At 39.8% G+C, this 23,669-nt stretch overlaps 1 protein-coding gene and 1 long non-coding RNA gene across 4 annotated transcripts; one reads left to right on the top strand and one right to left on the bottom strand.

Moving 5' to 3' along the window:
• Positions 1 to 202: 202 nt before the first annotated feature.
• Positions 203 to 23,669, top strand: LOC149679194 (uncharacterized). 3 transcript variants are annotated; one of them, XM_089834836.1, is made up of 7 exons: positions 203 to 1,323; positions 1,392 to 1,463; positions 2,597 to 2,728; positions 2,819 to 2,955; positions 3,676 to 3,764; positions 3,860 to 4,501; positions 22,533 to 23,669. In XM_089834836.1, exons 2-7 carry the CDS (start codon positions 1,395 to 1,397, stop codon positions 23,150 to 23,152), a joined length of 1,689 nt encoding a protein of 562 aa, XP_089690962.1. In that variant the 5' UTR covers positions 203 to 1,323; positions 1,392 to 1,394; the 3' UTR covers positions 23,153 to 23,669. The 3 variants fall into 3 exon arrangements, with proteins under 3 accessions (XP_089690962.1, XP_089690961.1, XP_089690960.1); XM_089834835.1 differs by lacking the exon at positions 22,533 to 23,669 and adding an exon at positions 20,145 to 22,136 and having other exon boundaries at positions 207 to 1,323; positions 3,860 to 4,498; XM_089834834.1 differs by lacking the exon at positions 22,533 to 23,669 and adding an exon at positions 20,145 to 22,136 and having other exon boundaries at positions 208 to 1,323.
• Positions 5,584 to 6,264, bottom strand: LOC149679195 (uncharacterized). Its single transcript, XR_016365699.1, has 3 exons — positions 6,137 to 6,264; positions 5,969 to 6,036; positions 5,584 to 5,896 (listed from the first exon to the last, which is right to left on the bottom strand). It is a non-coding gene; the product is annotated as an uncharacterized LOC149679195 (long non-coding RNA).

The following is a 23,669-nucleotide window of genomic DNA, read 5'->3' as shown; positions in this document are numbered from 1 at the left end:
GGTTATGGCAGCGCCCACAGAAATACCTCTCGTAAATCCCGTATGACCCGACTCTTCTTTCATACCCCCCTTCCCGGGGAAGGGGGTCCGGGGCTTTGACGCGCGCCCACATTACTCCATTCTCCATTCCTACTTCTAAAATTAAACCTATCCCTGCTATGGCAAAATAGAATGTATTGCAACACATGTCTCAATGAAATTTCTGGTCATTCGAATCAATAGAATCGTCCGTGGGCGTATGATCGAGTGGGCTATGACTTTCATACTTGGAGAAGAGAGTGTGATGGAGACTTAATCTCTTTACCTATAAAACAGCCTCTATAAACACATCTATGGCAACTACGTTCTCCTCGCATCCTCGCTGCTTCGGTATGGGGTAATACGGTACGAAAACGTCAAAGATGCCCATTATGTCTTAAAAATAGAAACTACTCTCATTCAAATACAATGCTGCTACGCGGCAGAACTTAATAATCAACTATGGAAGGGTAGTGGCGTCCGCAAGGTACTCCTGGAGACTTTCATTGCCGCACATGTTCCACCAACATTTTACTCCAGCCCACTATCTCCTCCAAGTTAACTCATTGAGCTTCCATGGAGCAATGAAAACGGGAGAAGTATTTGAGGTCATCAGTTAAAGACCGTTTCTGCAGAATCAAGGTCTGCAATTTTTATTGTTCCTTGATAGCGCTCATTCGCCTTGAAAATTTCAGATTTAGAATTGAATAATTCTCTCTTTGAAGCACTTTATTTAAAATTTCAAAAGGGAAATTAGGGAATGCTGGCCAGGCTGGGAAATAGCTGACTTCCTCTGGTCCAAAACCAGTTTATTAATTGCTTGGACTAGTTTTTTAATTCAAGAAGTGGGGCTTACATGTTCTCGGGACCAGTTTATTAATTGCAAATCTATTGGAGAACAAAGGCTGGGACCACTCCGGAGACCAGTTTATTATTTAGGACACTAGGGGGGTCACTGGTCCCAAGGACTAGTTTAAAAAATATCCTTATTTCCCAGCCTGATGCTGGCAGCGTGCGGCGTGCCGCCCTTATACCATCGTCTGCTACCGTGACTGCTACACAATTTAAACCGAAATTGGCCCCAACATGAAGGGTTTCTGAATTTTCGCATTAAAATTTAGTATTGTAACTTGTAGCCTTTCTGTCTTCTCTCTCAATTTATTTGGCAACATTGGGGGAATGATTTTCGTAAAGGATTCGTTGTTTGTTTTTGATAAAATAGCTCTAGTTTGAAAAGTTACGTCTTTAGAGTCAGACATTTCTGAAATTAGTTTAATAAGTCTTCAAAGTGTGGCGCTTAAAGAGGTACTTGAGAAATTATCCGTGGTTTGCACAGGAATTTTAAATTTCAAAAAACTGGACTTTGTTTATAGGAAATGGAGGCGAATGATTCTAACTGTGATCATTTAAGCAAAGATGATCAAATAAAGCAACTAAAAGCCAAGGTGAGTTTCAAAGCCTATAGTGTTTTGGCCAGTACAGCATGAGACATCAAATTTAGTATCCGTTTAAAGCGAGTCTCGGCTGTGACTGTGGTTTAGTGTAAAAAAACGGCACTAGACGCTCCCACAGTCGAGGAGTAGAGTTGACTGACCCAATAAGCTTATCAAAGGCTAGGTCTAGCTCCGCCCTTGAGGGCGATTTCTGAATTGGTGTGTTTTGGGCGACATAGGAGCTGATATTTGCTTTTAGTATAAATTGCAATAGAAAAACCTTAAGTAAACCAATGTTTATTGGTGGCTGATTAGAAACACCATAAGCCTATGGTGATAGGCTTATGGAAACACATCCCTCGACCATGGACGAACCAATACTGACGGACCGATGGCAGCCCATAGAGCCCCATACTAAGCGACTAAACAACCAATGTTAAAGTAACAGGCGGCTCCATTATCACCCCTAGCATGCTGGCTAATCTTCTGGACACGAATTTTACCTTGCCAAAGGCAGGAACCAATCAGACCTAATGCACTAGGTCCCATTGGTTCCTGCCTTTGGTTTAACCAGCGTTTGCCAAGCTTAGCCAACGTGTAGCGGAAAAGGCATCTTTCAGGGGCATCAACGGAGCCGCCCTTTGCTTTAAGCTTACTTCCTCCCTTTCAGCCCCAAAATGTTGGGGGGTTATGAAAAATACTGAGTCAAATCCCGGAAAAAGCTAGCGCCATCTAGACAAAATCAGACGTTAGCTGCTTCCCTCTTTAGAACGTTTATTCCCCCATAAGCCCCCCATTATCCGGTTTGCTACTATCTGCCGCTAGAAGGTGAATTAACAAGTATTTTCAACTTTCTCCCTCTGCCATCTGTCCCTCAATATTTCTTAGTCCATGTCTTGACCATTTATAGTGTTATTAAATGGCACCACAAGAGCCTTGTGGGAGCTGTATGCCCACACACACAAACTGCAGCCTTGCTTATAGTTCTTGCAAAGCTATCGGGCCCGTAAGCGCCCCTTGACGAAAAAACCCTTCTGATCCCCCCTTTGTTCACATCACTGGTTTCTCTGTTTTCTTTCTGGACACTTTAAAAGACATTCTGCGTATAAGAAAGTCCTATTTTGTAATGCAGTCTATTTTTTCAGTGTAATGGTTTAATATCAAACATGAAAGAAGTGAGAATGACAATTTTATTTACGATAAATAAGAAACTGGACGAAATTGAGCGGCTCCATGGGGTCATTGAGGAGTTGGAAAGTGAAATCAAGGATCTGATGGTTTGTAACATTCTTCATTTTCATTGTCGATGTGAAAGAGAATCAGGTTAAAAGTATTAGTTCAATTATTGTTATTTGTTTGTAACATAGGAGGAAAGTGGAATACATGAAAGAGCCAACATTGAACGCGTGAAATCAGAACCTGTTGAAAATGATTTAGGACTGAATGAACAGGAATTATCTCATTCTGTTCTGATAAATCAACAAACAGAAGAACAAATACAAAGGTATGTAAAGAAAAAACCAATGAGAACTTGTCAACGAGGGCGGAGCTAAAACTAGCCTTTGCTAAGCTTAGCAGGCCTGTCAACTCCATCCCTCGACTATGGGAGCATCTAGTGTCATTTGTTTAAACTAAACCATAGCCAAGTCTCGGCTATGGTTAAGTTTAAGCTCAAGTATAATATTTTATTTGACTGACTAATTCGCGTCCATAAAACTTGATTCGTTAAGCCTTGCCCTGAGAATCGTGAATAAAATCAGAAGTATATAATGCTTCGAGGGAGAAGTGGGGTAATTGTAACATGATTCTTCCCAACATCATTTTATATTTGGAGCAAGGTTACTATTAAACCGAATCACACGCGTTAAATAGTTCCCTCATTATTACTCAATTAGTGCTTAACTATTTGCCAAGGCGTATGCATGCGCTTGTGGTCATTTTTGTCCCATCCACGTCAAGACAATCAAGGTTTGTGCAGAGTTGATTGCTGAGGATTTAGCAAATACTAAACAGTTATAGACTTCACCCCACGTTTTGATGCCCATCTGAAGTTTGTTGAGCAGGAAAGCAAATGTTCAAAAAGGGGTCCTTCGCCTGGGAAGAATCATGTTACATGATATAACTAAAGAGTGTCATCCTTTTTCTATTATCCCCTTCTGATAAAATGTGTTAATCTTTTATTGCTGTTGCTATATCAGTTTTTAACGATTTCTTATTTGTATAGTTCGCAAAGTATACCAGCTGAGATTACCAACAACATTTACCAAAGTCTGCTTAAAGTGGAAGCCACGAACCTCGAGCAATTTGGGATAGGTATGGTGTCACATTATCGTGATTCCGACACGCAACCTGATGTAGTTCCAGTTTGATAAAACTATTAGGGCTATTTTTTCGTTTTGATCATCAAGGTTCGTTGGTAAAAGCCGAAGGTGCTTGCAATATCGAAGGCACGCTGACTGAAGAAGACATTAAGGAAGAATCACCTGAATGTGATGCGGAGATTGGCAAAGGAAACACGTCCCAAACTGAAACTACCTCAACGCGAATTATGAAACTATGTATTCCTAAACTCAAATGCCGTGACGGTGTTCCTTTACTTAACCTTGAAGGCGAAGCGCAGTTGGAAATGTCTCCTGTCCCAACGACAGATTCGCCTCCCGAGAACAATCTTAGCGTTAACAATTCTTATCCCAAATCACGAATTTCTTCGACCAAGAGAGGAAATGAGAGAATAGCAACTCGATCCAAGAAATTGTGCCTTGAACAACATGGGGAATTGTCGTCGCTTGACGCAAATAACGAAAGCAATTCTCCGGAAGAAGGTCCAGAGGAGAATCTTGATGATAACCAGTGCAAAGTCACCTTGACCGATTCAAAGAAAACTGATAATAGACAAAATGAAACTATGAAACTGTGCTTGCCAAGCGATTTACCAAAAGTACCGATTGAAGTTGAAGATAATACTTCAGTGTCCAGCTCTGATACATCCGAAAGTAGCTCGTCAAGTAGTTCCGAAAGTAATACAACTTCTGCCAGTTCGGAAATTGGTGGTAAGTCATTTTACGCTTAGGGTCAGCAACGATTTTCGGGACTGGAACATAAGACTCAAAAATCGTCAAAATTGACCCACTTACAGTAGAACCCTTACGAAACTAATGGGTCTTCATTTAGGAGCAGTTTAGACCAATTGCTTTTTTTACGTTGTTAAGAGGTTTATGACCTCTTCTAGACATCTAGAATACTTCTATTTGAGGTCTTTTAGAAGTATTCTAGACGTCTAGAAGAGGTCTTAAACCTCTTAATAATTTGCACCTGCGCGAAACCATTTTAAGTCTGATTTTAAGATGGTCTACAGACCTCTGTATAGAATAGCCCTATACAACGTCTGTTAAAAGTATGGTTAGAAGATGTCCCTGAGAGGTCTGATTGGAAGATGCTCTGTAGAAGTCTGAATATTAGATGCTCTGTAGAAGTCTGAATATTAGATGCTCTGTAGAAGTCTGAATATTAGATGCTCTGTAGAAGTCTGAATAGAAGATGCTCTGTAGAAGTCTGAATATTAGATGCTCTGTAGAAGTCTGAATAGAAGATGCTCAGCAGAAGTCTGAATATTAGATGCTCTGTAGAAGTCTGAATATTAGATGCTCTGTAGAAGTCTGAATATTAGATGCTCTGTAGAAGTCTGAATAGAAGATGCTCAGCAGAAGTCTGAATATTAGATGCTCTGTAGAAGTCTGAATAGAAGATGTTCTGTAGAAGTCTGAATGGAAGATGTTCTGTAGAAGTCTGAATGGAAGATGTTCTGTAGAAGTCTGAATGGAAGATGTTCTGTAGAAGTCTGAATGGAAGATGTTCTGTAGAAGTCTGAATGGAAGATGTTCTGTAGAAGTCTGAATGGAAGATGTTCTCGAGAAGTCTGAATGGAAGATGTTCTGTAGAAGTCTGATTGGAAGATGTTCTCGAGAAGCCTGATTGGAAGATGTTCTCGAGAAGCCTGATTGGAAGATGTTCTCGAGAAGCCTGATTGGAAGATGTTCTCGAGAAGCCTGATTGGAAGATGTTCTCGAGAAGCCTGAATGGAAGATGCTCTCGAGAAGTCTGAATGGAAGATGTTCTCGAGAAGCCTGATTGGAAGATGTTCTCGAGAAGCCTGATTGGAAGATGTTCTGTAGAAGTCTGAATAGAAGATGCTCTCGAGACGTCTGATTAGAGGATAAATTCAAGTCGTCCGATGTTTAAGAGAAATTCGGGCTGAGTCACGGAATAAACGTATATAATATTTTTTCAATCATCACAATTAGTTTAAGCATTTTAGGTATTTTTATTTAAATGATAATGTCTTCGTGCACATTTCCTTCAATGTTACTCCCACTTTGTTGCTCAACGGCGACGGACTTGCCTTTCCCAATAGATTCTTCATTTGAATCATCTGCTCTGCTGCATGGCTACAATAATCGGAATTATTTCACTATCATTTAAAACTTACCATAGAAGGATAAATCTTTTTTTAGATTTACCATTTTTCGTTGCTTATAGTCTCAATTAAGTTGGCCATTTCAGATATTTCAGGCGTCGTTGGTAAAATCTATAAATATTTACATGCCACTGTTACGTTCATCGATTAAATAATGAGGGCATGATTTAATAATGAAAGGTTTAGTTTAATGATTAATACTTAAAGTTACATTGTTGTGAAACATGGTACTCGATTCTTTTAACTATGTAGTTCCATTCCCGAGCAGAGAGTGCCTAGCCTCTCTACTCTCTCTAGCTCCCAGACACCGATCGATATTCTAAAGTGGTGGCGCCATCTAATACTCAATACGACACCGATCGATATTCTAAAGTGGTGGCGCCATCTAATACTCAATACTCTAACAATAACAATACCCCCTTTTTTTTTGTTGTTTTTTTTTGTTTTTAACAATCGTATCTCTTAGGTTTTGTTATTTGTCTTTTTGGGCGCGCGTTGTGAGTTTGGACTCTTGCCGGTGTTCCTGAAGATTGTTCCTCTCTTGGTTGTACTGTGACTTGTGTGGTTTGCTGCATTTGTTCGTTGTCATTTGGCATCCAAGCGAAAACATCTGTCGTTACTTCTGTCGTATTTTCCCGATTTTCAACTTCAGATGGATGTGTCACTTCTGACGGTTGCTTAACTTCTAATGGTTGTGTAAATTCTGATGGTTGCGCTCTTGAGCGAAGTTGATTTTGGTGTCTTTTCGCTATCCCGAACGCTGTTTCGACTTCGTACATCATCGTTCCTAGATGTCTTTTTATGGAGCCTTTTTTCCATTTTGAGCCTCTTCCGTAATTCCTGGAATAAACCGGTTCCTGAAGTGCGAACTTGTGAAACGGTTCTGAAACGTTTGGTTCAGTGCTTTCTTGTTCTGGAACTTCGGAGGGTTTAGCTAAAATAAACTTGTTATCTGGGTGGCACAGATCTAGCCTCGTGACTATGTTTCGTCCGAGCATAAGTTCCGATGGTGACTTTCCTGATTTAAGTGGTGTACGTCTGTAATTGATTAGAATCCAATTCAGACGGAGTTCCAGGCTTCCCGTATGGAATTTTTCCAGACCTAGATTCATCAAGTCAATTTCCTCCGTGGAACCGCCCGTGATTTTCTTTAAGCTCGTTTTAATCGTTCTAACTGTTCTCTCTGCTTGTCCATTGGACTGTGGGTGATATGGAGCCGAGAATAAGTGTTTTATTCCATTTGATTGGGTGAATTCTTTGAATTCTGCGCTTGCGAAACCTGGGCCATTATCTGTTACCAGAGTTAACATAATTCCATATCTGGCTATATTGTCTCTTAGACAGTGGATTACCGCTTCGGTGGAAGTGGATCTAGTGATGGCCAATTCAATCCATTTAGTGTAGGCATCTACAACAACCAAAATGAATTTCCCTTCTATGGGTCCGGCAAAATCCGCATGGACTCTGTGCCACGGTCCCTTTGGTTCTGGCCAAGATTGAAATTTCGCCGCGGGCATTGAAGAATGTTCTTGACAGTTTGGACAGTTCTTAGCGATTTCTTCTATATCTTTATTTATGGTAGGCCACCATATACGTGATCGAGCCAATGACTTCATTTGTACTATACCCTGGTGGGTGTTGTGTAATTCAGCTAGGAACTCAATTTGACAAGACTTGGGTATTACTATTCTATTCCCTAAGAATATAATATTGTCAAAATTCGATAGTTCGTTTTGCCTGTTTCTGTAGACTTCAATTTCCCCTTGTAACTTGGTGGTGGGCCAACCCTTCCTCATGTATTCTATAACTTCTTTAAGCGTCTGGTCTACCATAGTCATCCTTTCCAATTGTAAACTGGTGATTGGGCTCTTGTCCATCTCTTTCATCTGTAACACATACTCGGTGGGAACCGGTGTGGTTGTAGCCGTGTTAGGTAAAGGCAGTCTACTTAATGCATCCGCATTTTGGTTCGCAGAACCTTTCCTGAATTTAATGTCGTATTTAAATGCGGCTAAAAGAAGTGCCCATCTTTGGATACGCGCCGCAGCCATCGGAGGTACTGGCCTTTCTGGAGCGAATAAGGCCACTAAGGGCTGGTGGTCAGTAAGTAAAGTGAATTTCTTCCCGTATAAATAGTCGCGAAATTTTGTAACTGAGAACACGATAGAGAGAGCCTCTCTCTCCAACTGGGAATAATTTCTTTCTGCTGCGGTCAGGCTGCGTGAAGCAAACGCTATAGGTCTTTCTTCAAGGTTGCCAGCGACATCTGGTTCCATATGAGATATTACACCTCCTAAGCCGTAAGGCGAGGCGTCGCATGACAAAAAGACTTCTTTTTCTAAGTCGTAATGGACTAGCATTTTAGAGGATCGGAGTGCTTCCTTGGCCCGTTGAAATGCGGTTTTCTGTTCTTCACCCCATTGCCAAGGCGTGTCTTTACGGAGGAGGTGGTATAGTGGCGCTAAGTTTGAAGAATGGTTAGGGAGAAATCGCCCGTAATAATTTATCATCCCCAAAAACGATCTTAACATTTCGATGCAGTCTGGCTCGGGAGCTTGCATGATTTCCTTCATGTTGCTGTTTAATGGGTGTAATCCCTCAGCGTTGAGGCGATGACCCAAAAATTCATCTTCCGTTACAAAAAATGTGCATTTTTCCTTTCGTAACTTTAATCCTTTTTCTTCTAGTCTACTTAGCACCTTGTCTATTTGCTGTAGATGTTCCTCCTCATCCTTTGCCCCTTGTATTATGTCATCTAGGAATGGCAAAGTTTTGTCTAAGCCTTGGAGCACCATTTCCATATGGCGTTGAAAAATAGCTGCCGAAGAGGAAATTCCAAACGGAAGTCTATTATGTCGATATAAACCCTTTGAAGTGTTTATGACTGTTATTTCTCTTGATTCTTGGTCCAGTTCTATTTGGTTATACGCCTCTCGTAGGTCAATTTTTGTGAAAAACTTGCACCCCGCCAGGCGTGAAAAAATATCTTGGGCCCGCGGTAGCGGGTAAACTTCGGTATTAAGAGCTGCGTTAGCTGTAGCGCTAAAATCCCCGCATATCCTAATGCTGCCGTTGGGTTTCATTACTGGGACTATAGGAGACGCATATCTTGAGAAAGGGATACTCTCTATGATGCCGTCCGTTTCCATTCTTTGGAGCTCAGTTTCAACGGCGGCCGTCATTGCGTAAGGAACGGTTCTAGCCTTACAATATTTTGGAATAGCTTCCGGTTTGATGTGCAGGTGGGCCTGTACATCTTTCAATTTGCCTAGACCTGGCGTGAATAACTTTTCGTGTTTCCGGAGAATACTAGACAATTTAGCGGAACAGGAACTGTCAGTGACGTGGCTGACTTGTTTTTCATTTACGGAAGGTATAATTTTCAATGTTGAAAATAACCAATTCCTACCACACAGATTTGGACCTGTGCCGTGTACCACTAAGACGGGTAGTTGGGCTACCTTATCGTCATATGTAACTGTTACAATCATGCTACCCATGATGTTTACCGAGTCGCCCGTATACGAGCGTAAAATCGTTGTGGAAGGTTTTACCTCGTTATGGTTTGGTATGTCGCGAAAACAAGTCTCGTTGATCATTGAATGACCAGATCCCGTATCAACTTCGAAGTCGATTTCTGTCCCGTTTACGTTGCATTTGATAATTTCCGGAGGCGGAACTCTCAAATTTGTGTCTTCCACCGTGGTGGTGATACTGCATACCGGAAATTCATATTCTCGAGCCTCGGCTTCTCGCGGAGATGGGTGCTCAATATGATTAGTATGTACGTGAGATCTTGCACGATTGTTGTGCTTGCTCGGTTGTTTTCTAGGTGGAGCTTGGCCATTCGGCGATTGGCAAGCTTTCGCTATGTGCCCTAGCTTCTGGCATTTGTAACAAGTTTCCTTTAGAAAAGGACATTCCGTACTCTTATGGTGGGGGCTAGTGCACCTATTGCATTGATTTGCGTTCGGAATGTATCTTGCTTGCGGCTGAGAAGAGGTGGTTGCCTGATGCTGTGGCCTCTTCTGGGCAGTGTGACGATTACTTGGGAAAGTACGTTGCGGCTGAGATATGTGATTAGCTGAGGAACTGGCAGCGCCATTCTGTAGCTTCATTTGATGCGTGTTCCTTGTTGCTGTTTCCATAGCAAGAACTATCTTGGTAGCTTGGGCTAGTGTAAGTGTATCCTCTTCCGCGAGCAAACGGCGTTGCATACTCTCATCGTTGATACCGCAAACTAATCGGTCACGTAACATCTCGTCTAACGTCGTGGTGAAATCGCAATGTTCGGACAATTTTCGTAATTCCGAAATGTAAATGGCTATCGATTCACCAGATTTCCTATTACGATTGTTGAAATTCAGTCTTTCCACGATTTTGGAGGGTTTGGGACTGAAATGCTGCGTTAAAATGCCAACTATTTCGACGTAAGTCTTATCCGGCACCGTAGCGGGACGAATTAGATTACGAAGGAGAGCGTAAGTGGTGGTGTCAAGAACCGTTTGGAGGATTGCGCGTTGCTTGGCACCGTCCGTGATGGCATTTACGACGAAATAGGCATCCAGTCTCTCGGAATACTGGGACCAGGATTCCAGGTGGCTATCGAAGACACCTAATCTTCCCAAAAGAGCCATATTATGTGTAGGGTTGGAGGTTGGGACGTCCGCCATGGAGTGTGGGAACCGACTCCTGGAATAGTTCGCGAATTTCTAGACTCTCGAGTAGAAAAACTGGCCTTGGTGTAGGGACACAATGACTTTCCTTTGTTCGTACGCGTGGAAGGCGCACCGCGTTTCGCCAAGGCTGAACCGCCGCGAAGGATAAAGTACAAGAAAAAACGGCCGAAAACTAGCAGATTCGTATTAACTCCGTCGCCATTTTGTTACGTTCATCGATTAAATAATGAGGGCATGATTTAATAATGAAAGGTTTAGTTTAATGATTAATACTTAAAGTTACATTGTTGTGAAACATGGTACTCGATTCTTTTTACTATGTAGTTCCATTCCCGAGCAGAGAGTGCCTAGCCTCTCTACTCTCTCTAGCTCCCAGACACCGATCGATATTCTAAAGTGGTGGCGCCATCTAATACTCAATACGACACCGATCGATATTCTAAAGTGGTGGCGCCATCTAATACTCAATACTCTAACAATAACAGCCACAAATAGAATATTAAGTATACTTTTCCCTGCTTACTATTAAAACAGCATAAAATATTTACTTGGTACAATTTAGTCAAACGATGCAGGTTTAGTATGAAAATTAATCCGATGATACCTGACAGATCTTTTAAAAACGGGAATATGGAAGCGCGAGAAAACCGTTATGTACATAACCGGCAGGCTCTCACCCGACTGTGGCTCGATGCTCGAACCATTTTTAGACCTTCTCACGCTTTCATGTTTTTTCCGTTGACCTTCTACAGTCTGCATGTTCATTTCCCGCCTTTTTCTTACACAACCTGGCTGTTTCTAGGCTAAAAACCTCCTATTTTTGGAACTTAAGCAAAAAGTCTCGAGCTTTAATATCTAGACCTACAGTCTGCCCTTTTAAAGGTACTTATTTTAGACCTTTTAAACTGTTCGAACGGAAAACTTATACGAGTTTAACGCTGCTAAGAATGAAAAGACATAACTGTTTCATTACATACCAAAATAGCGACGGTGGCTTAGATTAAGGATAAATTATTTCTTTCTTAAACACGAACCCCCCTTCAACCGAACCCCAGAATATTTTGCTATAGTGTGCTACCACGAAGCTAGGGGGGAAAAACTGTGACGTCAATATTGGGTTCCGAATTTGTATTGCCCAAGCTGAAGACGTCTCGCGACTGCCAATATGGTCGCCTGAAAATAAGGTAAGAGATAAGAGCATGTGACGTCACTACAAAGTTCGTGGTAACACACTATTGTTAAGAAACTGATAGTTGATGATTGCTTTACAACGAAGACCTAGCCTTCTTATATCGACATCCCATAAAAATGGTTGTTTACACTAGAAATAATGGCGCAGAAATAATTTCTGTCAATAATATTAATTCGCATCAGACTTCTGTTTGGGTTGGGGGTGATATTTTCTAAATGACATTGTTAACGTGTTGGAATATGACAAGATCATGAATAAACATAGACGTCTGAAAATGTAGATCATGATTTTCTGCGTCTATAACGACCAGCTTACGACGTTATCCTTAACCCTGAGCATAAGCGTCTATAAGACTGCTTAAACATCTTAATATTAGACCGGACTGATTAACGTACCTCTTGGAAAGAGGTAGAATTAAAACCTCTAAGTTGGTCTACAAGGGCAACCGTTTTTAGATGTCATCTTTAACCCTGAACACAGGCGTCTTTAAGGCGTCTAAACATCTTAATGTTAGACCGGACTGAAGAACCTCTTGGAAAGAGGAAGAATGAAGACCTCTAAGTTGGTCTATAAGGGCAACCGATTTTAGATGTCATCTTTAACACTGAACATAGGCGTCTTTAAAACGTCTCAACATCTTAATGTTAGACTGGACTAAAGAACCTCTTGGAAAAAGGAAAAAGTAGGACCTTTATGTTGGTCTGTAATTTAGGGAACCCAGAATTGCTCTTGGCTAAGACCGTGCAAAGACGTATCATAAGCCTAAAATGGATCTTAAGTTAGACCATCTTAAAACTAAAGCTAAATATTGGTCTTATAATAGCCTAAAATAAACCTTCGATCATCCCTATTTTTAACTTAGACTAATCAAGAACAAAATAAGACTTCTTTTAGTGTTTAAAGTGCAAGAATAGACCATGTTTAGACCGATTTATTTTCGTAAGGGAATTTAGAAACCTCACCAAATACAGAGGATGTTTCGGAATTTTCTAGTGGTAGTTCCCCTAACAGGTTTTTTAACCCCGTCCTTTCTAACCCTGATTACTTTCTGTCTTCCCTGGGATTTTTCAACCTCATCCTCAATCTTTAGCATGTTAAATCTTAAGTTTCCAAAAATTTTGTCTCATTTAAATTAATTTGTTTTTAACTATAAATTTAAACGGAAAATTGTCCCTGCGAATAATATTAAACTCAATACTTGATTACCCAAATTCAGCGGTTGAGCCTGAGCTCCGTGGCCACCGGACGAGAATAAATCCCCTTTTAAAAATACAGGTACCCAGCCGTCCTTGGTGTCTCAAGGAGCCCAAGCAAACGTTGCTCAGATTGATAAGACCTTAGTGCTTTACTCCCAATGGTCTTTGAAACTGTGAATAATTTCACCTAAAGAATATTTAAGAGAACTTACTCCGTCTCTATAGCAGTTCTCGAATCTATGCAAGCAAAGAGAATATACCAAGAGGAGCAGAAAGTCTAGCCTTTCACAAGGCTTTTGAAAGGCCCGGCCACAGTTTTGGTCGTAACTAGATCCGGTTTGTGTTGATTGGCTAAGCAGCGACGCCTTTAATAGGTTAAATTATGTCGACTGCTCATTTTTGGTGGTGGCTACAGGGCCGGAAATATGAAAAATTTCTTATAGGACACGTGTCCAGTGACGCCTCTATTTGACTGGAAAATTTACTGGACATTGTCCACTGGCGTGTGCGTAAATAGTGTCGCATCTTCATAGTCAAGCTATCAAAACTTCGGAAAATTTATTGGTCAAAATGTCCAGTGAACCTCTTAGTTTTTAAAACATTTATGGGACATTTTTATATTCTATTGGATAATGTTCAGTGTCCTGCGCTTATTTCCGGCCCTGGGTGGCTAAGGGTTGATCTCTGGGTTGAATATTGACGTACAAAAGGTAATTTTTAAGTAGACCGAAGATTACAAGGTCACGTGAACAACCGGAACTAGTTGCTCCAAATTCAGAGCCGGTCCCTATTTACAAAGTTTCTGCTCCTCTTGGTATATTCTCTTTGATGCAAGTGGCCAATCGGTTCTTGAGGTAGTGTCGAAGGAACCGCGTCACCGAATAATTGTCCTTCGCGTGCTAGGAGGTTCTATACGAAGCGTTTCGAATATATCGTGTAGCTCACCTAGGCCCAAGATGCATACTTTGTGTGTGAAGCCTTACCTCTTTTGGTCTTACTGATAATAATAATAATCATAATCTTAGCTTTGTCTATGAAGGGATTTCCACATAAGCCTGTGGCTTGTTTACAGGTGGGTCTCTTTACAATGCATAGAGGGGTGGTGGCTAGCAGACTTGTAAATAGGGGGTACTGTACCAGGGAGCCTGTGACACCCAAGAAAATTCACAGGACACCCTGAAAAAATATTTTTAGTGGGGTTCGGGTACCTCCCGGGTGCCCTGAAAAATTCGGGTCGATGAGAGCTCTCTCCCATAACCAAAGAGGAGGGAAATAGGGAGAGATAATCGCATAGGCAGCCGTGATCCATCCGTATTGAGAAGAGGGGAAAATTTGTGAGACGCGGCGGCTCTTAACGCGCACCTTATTCGCGCACAGTTAACGTTATTGGTTCTCCTCTTTCGGGCTACTACGTCACCAAAATTGCTCGGAAAGGTTTAAACGTTGTTAAAACGTACGCTTTAAAAATAAAAAGCCGAGGCTTAAGTGAAATGTTCAGCCAAGTGGGCTTTTTTTAAGCAAAGAGTTATTTATCAGAGGTAATTTAGATAGATAGTATAAGATTAGAGCCGTGTAATGTTTCAGGAAAATATTCAAAATATCTTACTTGTAAACATATAACACCAAATCTTGCTAATGGATCACTATCACCATTAGAAAAATGGCTTGAGCACACGAACCCACGAAATGATGTTTTTTAATTACACATTGTTGATGTTTGGTTATAGGTTTTCGAAATGGTTTAAAAGTTATACCGTTCATTTTTGGATTACTTGAATACCGCGTATTGCTACTACAATTCAAGTAGCAGCATTTTTTGTGGTAAACCATTTTAAATTACCTCTGATAAATAAATAACTCTTTGCTTAAAAAAGCCCACTTGGCTGATCATTTCACTTAAGCCTCGGCTTTTGATTTTTAAAGCGTACGTTTTAACAACCTTTAAACCTTTCCGAGCAATTTTGGTGACGTAGTAGCCCGAAAGAGGAGAACCAATAACGTCAACTGTGCGCGAATAAGGTGCGCGTTAAGAGCCGCCGCGTCTCACAAATTTTCCCCTCTTCTCAATACGGATGCATCACGGCTGCCTATGCGATTATCTCTCCCAATTTCCCTCCTCTTTGCCATAACGACAACTCAAAACAGCTCTTAAAAAAGGGGAAAAAATAAAATCTATATCTATATAAATCAAAGTCCTGACTAACTGACTGACTGACTGATAATCAACGCCCAGCCCAAACCGCTTGCCCTAGAAGGCTGAAAATTTGCAGGAGCGTTACTCATACGTAGTAGGCGCGTACTAAGAAAGATTTTTCCAATCCGCCGCCATCTTAGAAAATGGCGCCCAGAAATGTAAAAAAACCTTCTCTACGCAACAAAGTCCGCGCGTTTCAACCGATTTCACAAATATTTAGTACACTGGTTTCCTTTAACCCATAGACGGGCTGAATGGTCCTTCAGGCTCGATTTTTGCCATCTTTTTAAATGGCGGCCAAAACCTAAAAACCCTTCTTTATGGAATAATGTCCGCGTGAAAGGTAATAAAAAATGTCCCGACGGGCTGACGGGCAACGCCGAGTGCCTTCGCTCCTAGGGGGCTACAAAAATATTAGTCATCAGTAAAATCTACCCTTTCTTTATAACTTTTTGATGGAAGTTCTTATTACACGCGAGCGACGCCGCGGGTAACAGCTAGTGTCCAATATTTCCCCTCAAAACTTCACTTCCCTCCCTCACATTTTGTTTATTTACCTTCGTCCACTAGGGTCTAGGGAGCCCCGGGTACCCAAGAAAATCCTGCTTTGGGGGGGGGTCGGGAGTTGCGGGCTCCCGATGAAATTATCACTAGTATTTACAAGTCTGGTGGCTAGCCCCTATGCCACAGCTAACCTACAGCGCCCTATACTAACTATTACCGTTAACCTCTGCAAGTTTTAATGGAAAGGAGAAACTGGGTTAGACCGCGGAGGAAAACCCCTTTTAACAAGCGGGGAGAGACCTTGCAAACTCTAATAAGGAAATATGAAACTATCTATTATTGAAAATGTAATGGATACCATTTGTAATATATTGAAAATGACTTAATGTAAAATACCGCCCACATATACCTCCTGCCTTCGCCAAGCCAAAACTGGAGTTCGTAAGGAAAGTCACCTTGTAGGGGAACCACTGTACCCGCTTTAAGGTAAACATCCTTGAGATTTGGGTAGAGCCAGAGCGTTTCGGCAAAATAATGTTATAGTCGTTGCAAACTATCCAAGACGATTTCTTTTCTTCTGACTCAATCGTTGCAATAAGTAAATCGCGATTTTGTCACATACACCGCTTACACTGAGTGTCTACCTTCCTCGGAGAAGTGGCCTTCATATCCTCAAATTATAATGATATCCGACTTATTGAAAATTTTCCACTTTCTCCACCATCATATTCTGCTCAAAAGGGTAACGCCAGTCAAAGTGTTTAATTTGGTGTTACGTGTTAACGAATTGCAGTTACTTGCATTTTAACTTGATCACCTAGAACTATAAAAGAGGAGAGGACATTATAACGCCTTTCAATAACGGCAGTCATATCATTTTTCTTCCAATTTATTTTATCAGCATATTTATATTGCAATAGACTAAAACCTTAAATATTTTCTTAATAATTAACAACCATTAGTTTCCACTTTCTGATAAGTAAAATCTTCGGAGACAGTCATCTCGATTCGGAGTGGTACTAATGTTTTTTCCGAACTTGTTTTCTTTAACTTTGTGTCATTTTAGTCCTCGGCATGACCGGCTTTATCAAGTGCTATTGAACATAGTAATATGTTTGATTCAAATTGTAAGGAAGTTTCAGTTTGTTTGCTTTTTGAAGGGAAAATCCGAGAAGCAGCGTTCAACTCTTTGCAAATATTCTTCTGAATATAAAAGTGATCTTGAACGTCACATTACAAATGGTACTGAAGAAAAACGCTTCAAACGTGATCAGTGTGACTATACTAGCTCCGAGAATGGTTCTTTGATCAGACGTGAACATGATTTAACTGCTCTGAGATCGACCTTGTTTGGCTTTCATCTTCCAAAAATCGCGAATGTGGGAGACACAGACTCCCTGCCGGAAAATCAGGCCGAAAAATTCCGCTTTAAAGTTAGATGAAAACTAATCTTGGGCAAAAAGCCGCTAATCTATGCTAATTTTCAGTCGTTGTGGTTGTAACATATTTATATGTGTTGGACGAAACGTTCACACTTTTTATGTTATTTTTAAGATTCTCCATAATTTGAACTGTAGCACTTGAATAATGAAACAAACCCTTAAAATGATCCCTTTCCCAAGGATCTTCACTCTTATCTTATCATCACTGGTGCTTATTTCGACCCAAAATACTTTGGCAATAGAGAGGGGGTGCCAGAATAAATTGGAAATTGGTAACGATTTGAACGTCCATCAGCGCATTCACAGTGGTGAAAAACCCTTCAAATGTGATCAGTGTGACTATGCTACTGCCCGTAAGTGTACTTTAATCGCACATCAATGCATTCATAGCGGTGAAAAACCCTTCAAATGTGATCAATGTGAATATGCCAGCTCACAGAGCTGTCATTTGAACGTCCATCAACGCATTCACCGTGGTGAAAAACCATTCATATGTGATCAGTGTAATTATGCCAGCACGCATAAGAGTAGTTTAATAATATATCAACGAGTTCACAGTGGTGAAAAACCCTTCAAATGTGATCAGTGTGACTTTGGAAGCACTCGGAAGAGTAGCTTGATTGCACATAAACACATTCATAGGATAGGTACATATCGGGCTGTTTAACGAAGTTTCTTTAGATAATGTAATGTGCAATGCACATTAATGTTTAATTACAATTGTCTGCAAAGATTTAACGGCTCGGGCTGGATCGAAATTAAAATTCACACTAAGGCATAAAGCAGACTGTGCGTTGTCTCTAAATAGAGACTCAGACGGTTCTATAAGTTTGATTAATCGAATCAGGGGGAAAGCTTATATCTTCGCTATTAAAGAATGATATTTTTACCATAATAATTGATAAATCATAATTTGCTTCTTTCCTTACTTTAACTTCGTCATCACTTCTTGTGCTAGTTGGTTTCAGCAGAAACGAGAGAGAGACTGCAAAATTGTCGCCAAGCTTAACTTTACCGTTGAATTCATGATTGTGTTTTTTCACTTCTTAGTAGGTGTTATCATGCACCTACAGAGGTTTAATGGCAGAACATGGCTGTTCATATTGTCACTTATATTTTATTGTACGTTTATTATGGGGAAGTTTGCATTCTGTATTACGCAAGTGTCTAACGTGCGATCAAGTTTGAATCTTCCACATTCTCAACGCATGTTTTAGATTCGGTAAGGTGAAACCTTTGGAAACCGCTATTTCTACTCGGACATCGGTTATTGTTTCAGAACTTGTTTTGTTTGCCTTTGTGTCTTTTTAAGCCTAAGCATAACCGCGTTATATCAATTGCCTTTGAACATTGAAATGTTTGTGACGCGAGTTGTTTGATATCATATGATATTTTAATCTATTTCCTTTCTGTAGGAAAATCCAAGAAAAAATGTTCAACTCGATACAAATGTTCACCTGAAAATGAAAGGGAGCTCGAACTTGACATTCGAAAGGATACCAAAAAAAACCGCTTCAAATGTGATCAGTGTGCCTATGCTAGTACGTGGAAGTCTCATTTGATCGAACATCAGCGCATTCACAGTGGTGAAAAACCCTTCAAATGTGATCGGTGTTACTATGCAAGTGCGTGGAAGGTTGATTTGATCATCCATCAACGAATTCACAGTGTTGACAAACGCTTTAAATGTGATCAGTGTGACTATGCAAGTGCGTGGAAGATTAATTTGATCAGACATCAAGGCATTCACAGTAGTGAAAAACCCTTCAAATGTGATCAGTGTGACTACGCAAGTGCGCGGAAGTGTAATTTGACCAGACATCAACATATTCACAATTGTAAAAAAAACTTCAAATGAGATCGCCGTGACTACGCAGAAGGTTCATTTGATCATACATCAACGAATTCATAGCGGCGAAAAACCCTTCCAATGTGCTCGGTGTGACTATAAATGTACACAGAAGATTAGTTTCATCGCACATCAACGCATTCATAGCATTGAAAAACCCTTCATATGTGATCAGTGTGATTATGGCAGCACGCAGAAGATTAGTTTGATCAGACATCGTCGTTATAATCACATGGACTAATAAAATGGATTGAAGTTAAGCATACTCAGCAATTTAAACCTTGGAAAGAACCATTTCAAAATGTGTCAATTGCGCAACGCTTTTTCATTTTCGTTTCACACATTGCTGTTCTTGTCAAATGTAGTAGATGCTCACTAAGAAAAAAGTTTTTGTTCGCGGGAAAATTGTAAAAGCCTATCGTTACGAATTAATCACCGGACAGGCTATATCGTATTATAAAATTGTCAAATGTAACTAGCCTAACGTCTTAACGGGAAACTGGTAGAAATACTAGTTTGTGTTAGTTATTTATAAATCGTTCACCAACAATATTGAATAGAGCCCTTTATTTGACTATAATTAACAATATTTATATTAAAAATGGAATATCGTCTTCGCTATTAAAGAATAAAAATGTTACCCTAATAATTGATTAATATGTTATTGCATTGAATCTTAATTTGCTTCTTTAATAACTTCATCTTTGTCATCACTTCTGGTGCTAGTTGGTTTCAGCAGAAACATCAGGAGAGACAGCAAAATTGTCGCTAAGCTGAACTTTACCCTTGAATTCGTACTTGTGTTTTTTCACTAGTTTGTAGGTGTTTAATGGCAGAACATGGCTGTTCATATTGTCACGTATATTTTATTGTACGTTTATTATGGGGAAGTTTGCATTCTGTATTACGCGAGTGTCTAACGTGGGATCAAGTTTGAATCTTCCACGTTCTCAAGGCATGTATTAGATTCGGTAAGGTCAAATCTTTGGAAACCGCTATTTCGACTCGGACATCGATTATTGTTTCTGAACTTGTTTTGTTTGCCTTTGTGTCTTTTTAAGCCTAAGCATAACCTGTTATATCAATTGCCTTTGAACATTGAAATGTTTGTGATGCGAGTTGTTTGATATCATATGAAGTTTTAATTTATTTCCTTTCTGTAGGAAAATCCGAGAAAAAATGTTCAACTCGATACAAATGTTCACCTGAAAATGAAAGGGAGCTCGAACTTGACATTCGAAAGGATATCAAAGAAAAACGCTTCAAATGTGATCAGTGTGACTATGCTAGTACGCGGAAGGATGATTTGATCGCACATCAACGCATTCACAGTAGTGAAAAACCCTTCAAATGTCATCAGTGTGACTATGCAAGTGCGTGGAAGATTAATTTGATCAGACATCAACGAATTCACAGTGGAGAAAAACCCTTCAAATGTCATCAGTGTGACTATGCATGTAAGCGGAAGTATGTTTTGATCACACATCAACGCGTTCATAGCGGTGAAAAGCCCTTCAAGTGTGAACAGTGTGACTATGGTAGCAAGAATAGGAGTAGTTTGATCAAACACAAACGCATTCACAGCGGCGAAAAACTCTTCAGATGTAATCAGTGTGACTTTGCAAGCACGCGGAAGGATAATTTGATCGTGCATCAACGCATTCATAGCGACGGAAAACCCTTCAAATGTACTCGTTGTGACTATAAATGTACACAGAAGATTAGTTTGATCGCACATCAACGCATTCACAGTGGTGAAAAACCCTTCAAATGTGATCAGTGTGATTATGCCTTCACGCAGAAGATTAATTTGATCGCACATCAACGCACACACAGTGGTGAAAAACCCTTCAAATGTGATCAGTGTGACTATGCAAGTACGACGAAGAATGGGTTGATCAGACATCAACGCATTCACAGTGGTGACAAACCCTTCAAATGTGATCAGTGTGACTACGCAAGTGCGCGGAAGAGTAATTTGATCAGACATCGACGTTATAATCACATGGACTAATTTAAGGATTGTAGTTAAGCATACTCAGCAATTTAAAACTTGCAAAGAACCATTTCAAAAGTGTTAATTGCGCAACGTGTTTTCATTTTCGTTTCTCACATTACCGTTCTTGACAACTGTAGTAGACGCTCAGTAACAAAATGTTTTCGATCATAGAAAAATTATAAAAAACTAAAAAACCTATCGTGACGGAATAGTCACAGGGCAGGCTACACGGTTTTACAAAATTGTGGAATGTAACAAGCCTAACTTCTTTTAACGGAAAACTGGTAGTAATACGATGTTGTGTTACTTATTTTTAAAACCTTCACGACAATATTTAATGTAACCTTTTTTTTAAACTATAATTAACAATATTTAATATGACAAATGGTTTATCAGTAATTATATCTTCGCTATTAAAGAATGATATTTTTACCATAATAATTGATTAATCATAATTTGCTTCTTTCCTTTCTTTAACTTCGTCATCACTTCTTGTTCTAGTTGATTTCGGCAGAAACAGGAGAGACAGCAAATTGTCGCTAAGCTTAACTTTACCGTTGAATTCATGGTTGTGTTTTTTCACTTCTTAGTACGTGTTATCATGCACCTACAGAGGTTTAATGGCAGAACATGGCTAATCATATTGTCACTTTTTATTTTATTGTACGTTTATTATGGGGAAGTTTGCATTCTGTATTACGCGAGTGTCTAACGTGGGATCAAGTTTGAATCTTCCACGTTCTCAACTAGGGTTGTAAATTTTCCGGAAAAATAAAACGCGGAAAATTTTCCGCTAATCGGAAAAATATAAAACTATCAATTAAGTGAGCTTTGAGTCAATTTATCAAACTTTTAAAGAATTAAAACATTCTCCAGTTATTTTGCCATCTTTAGTAGATTTATTAAAGTACCGCCAAATATTAGTGGTTGATTTTCTCATAATTTGTGACTTTAAACAGGGTTAACAAACTTAATAAAATTAACAACATAACACCTCGTTTCCCTTACAATAACGCAGACGATCACTATCCTTTATGCCTGATAATTTCAGTTTCACTTGGGTCTCTTAACGGTTAGGTCTCGACTCTCTAACGCCTTATACCGTCATAAGAGCAAACAGTAACCCTATGCATGCAAGCGATAGCCAATGACTGAGCTTTTGCTATAGGGAATAGGGGTTACTAGACTCTGTGCCCTTGGACAATTTTTCCCCCTCCGAATTCACCGAAAACCAAATAATGAATGTTTTGAAAAGAAAGGCAATTGAAAAATTTTAAAGTATTAACTTTCTAATTGAGAAGCCGGTAGCGGAAAAATATAGCTCGGTCATTTTCCGTGGAAAATTTTCCGACTTACAACCCTATTCTCAACGCATGTATTAGATTTGGTAAGATCAAACCTTTGGAAACCGCTGTTTCGACTCGGACATCGGTTATTGTTTCTAAACTTGTTTTGCTTGCCTTTGTGCCTTTTTAAGCCTAAGCATAACCTATTATATCAATTGCCTTTGAAGATTGAAATGTTTGTGATGCGAGTTATTTCCTTTCTGTAGGAAAATCCAAGAACAAATGTTCAACTCGATACAAATGTTCACCTGAAAATGAAAGGGAGCTTGAACTTGACGACCGAAAGGATACCAAGGAAAAACGCTTCAAATGTGATCAGTGTGACTATGCTAGTACGCGGAAGGATGATTTGATCAGACATCAACGCATTCACAGTAGTGAAACACCCTTCAAGTGTGAACAGTGTGACTATGGTAGCAAGAACAAGAGTAATTTGATCAAACACAAACGCATTCACAGCGGCGAAAGACCCTTCAAATGTGATCAGTGTGATTATGCTAGTACGCGGAAGGATGATTTGATCATCCATCAACGCATTCACATTGGGGAAAAACCCTTCAAATGTGATCAGTGTGACTATGCAAGTACGTGGAAGAATACTTTGAAAAGACATCAACGCATTCACAGTGGTGACAAACCCTTCAAATGTGATCAGTGTGACTATGCAGGTGCGCGGAAGGATGATTTGACCAGACATCAATGCATTCACACTGGTGAAAAACCCTTTAAATGCGATCAGTGTGATTATGCCAGCACAAAGAAGAATGTTTTGATCAAACATGAACGCATTCATAGCGGTGAAAAACCCTTCATATGTGATCAGTGAGATTATGGCAGCATGCAGAGGTGTCATATGATAGTACATAAACGCATTCCCAATAAAATGGATTGTAGTTAAGCATACTCAGCAATTTACAACTTGGAAAGAACCAATTCAGAATTTGTTAATTGCGCAACATGTTTTCATTTTCGCTTCACACATTACTGTTCTTTACCACTGTACTATACTAAGAAAAAAGTTTTCGTTCATTGAAAAATTGTAAAACCTATCGTTACGGAATACTCACCGGACGGGCTATATGGTATTACAAAATTGTGGTATGTAACTAGCCTAACGTCTTAAGGGGAAACTGGTAGTGACACTATGTTTGTGTTATTGAATATAACCATGAATTTATTCATTAACAATATTTAATATTAAAAAGGGAATATGAGTAATTATATCTTCGCTACTAAAGAATGATGTTTTTACCATAATAATTGATTAATATGTTTTTGCTTTGAATCTTAATTCTCTTCTTTAATAACTTCATCGTAGTCATCACTTCTTGTGCCAGTTGGTT

The sequence above is a fragment of the Phalangium opilio genome, unplaced genomic scaffold (assembly GCF_054372755.1).
Source record: "Phalangium opilio isolate 3A_F unplaced genomic scaffold, DU_Popi_V2 ptg000041l_1, whole genome shotgun sequence".
In the NCBI taxonomy this organism is placed as follows: Eukaryota; Metazoa; Arthropoda; class Arachnida; order Opiliones; family Phalangiidae; genus Phalangium; species Phalangium opilio.
Note: the sequence above shows the minus strand (reverse complement) of the source record. Positions and strands in the feature narration are given on the sequence as shown.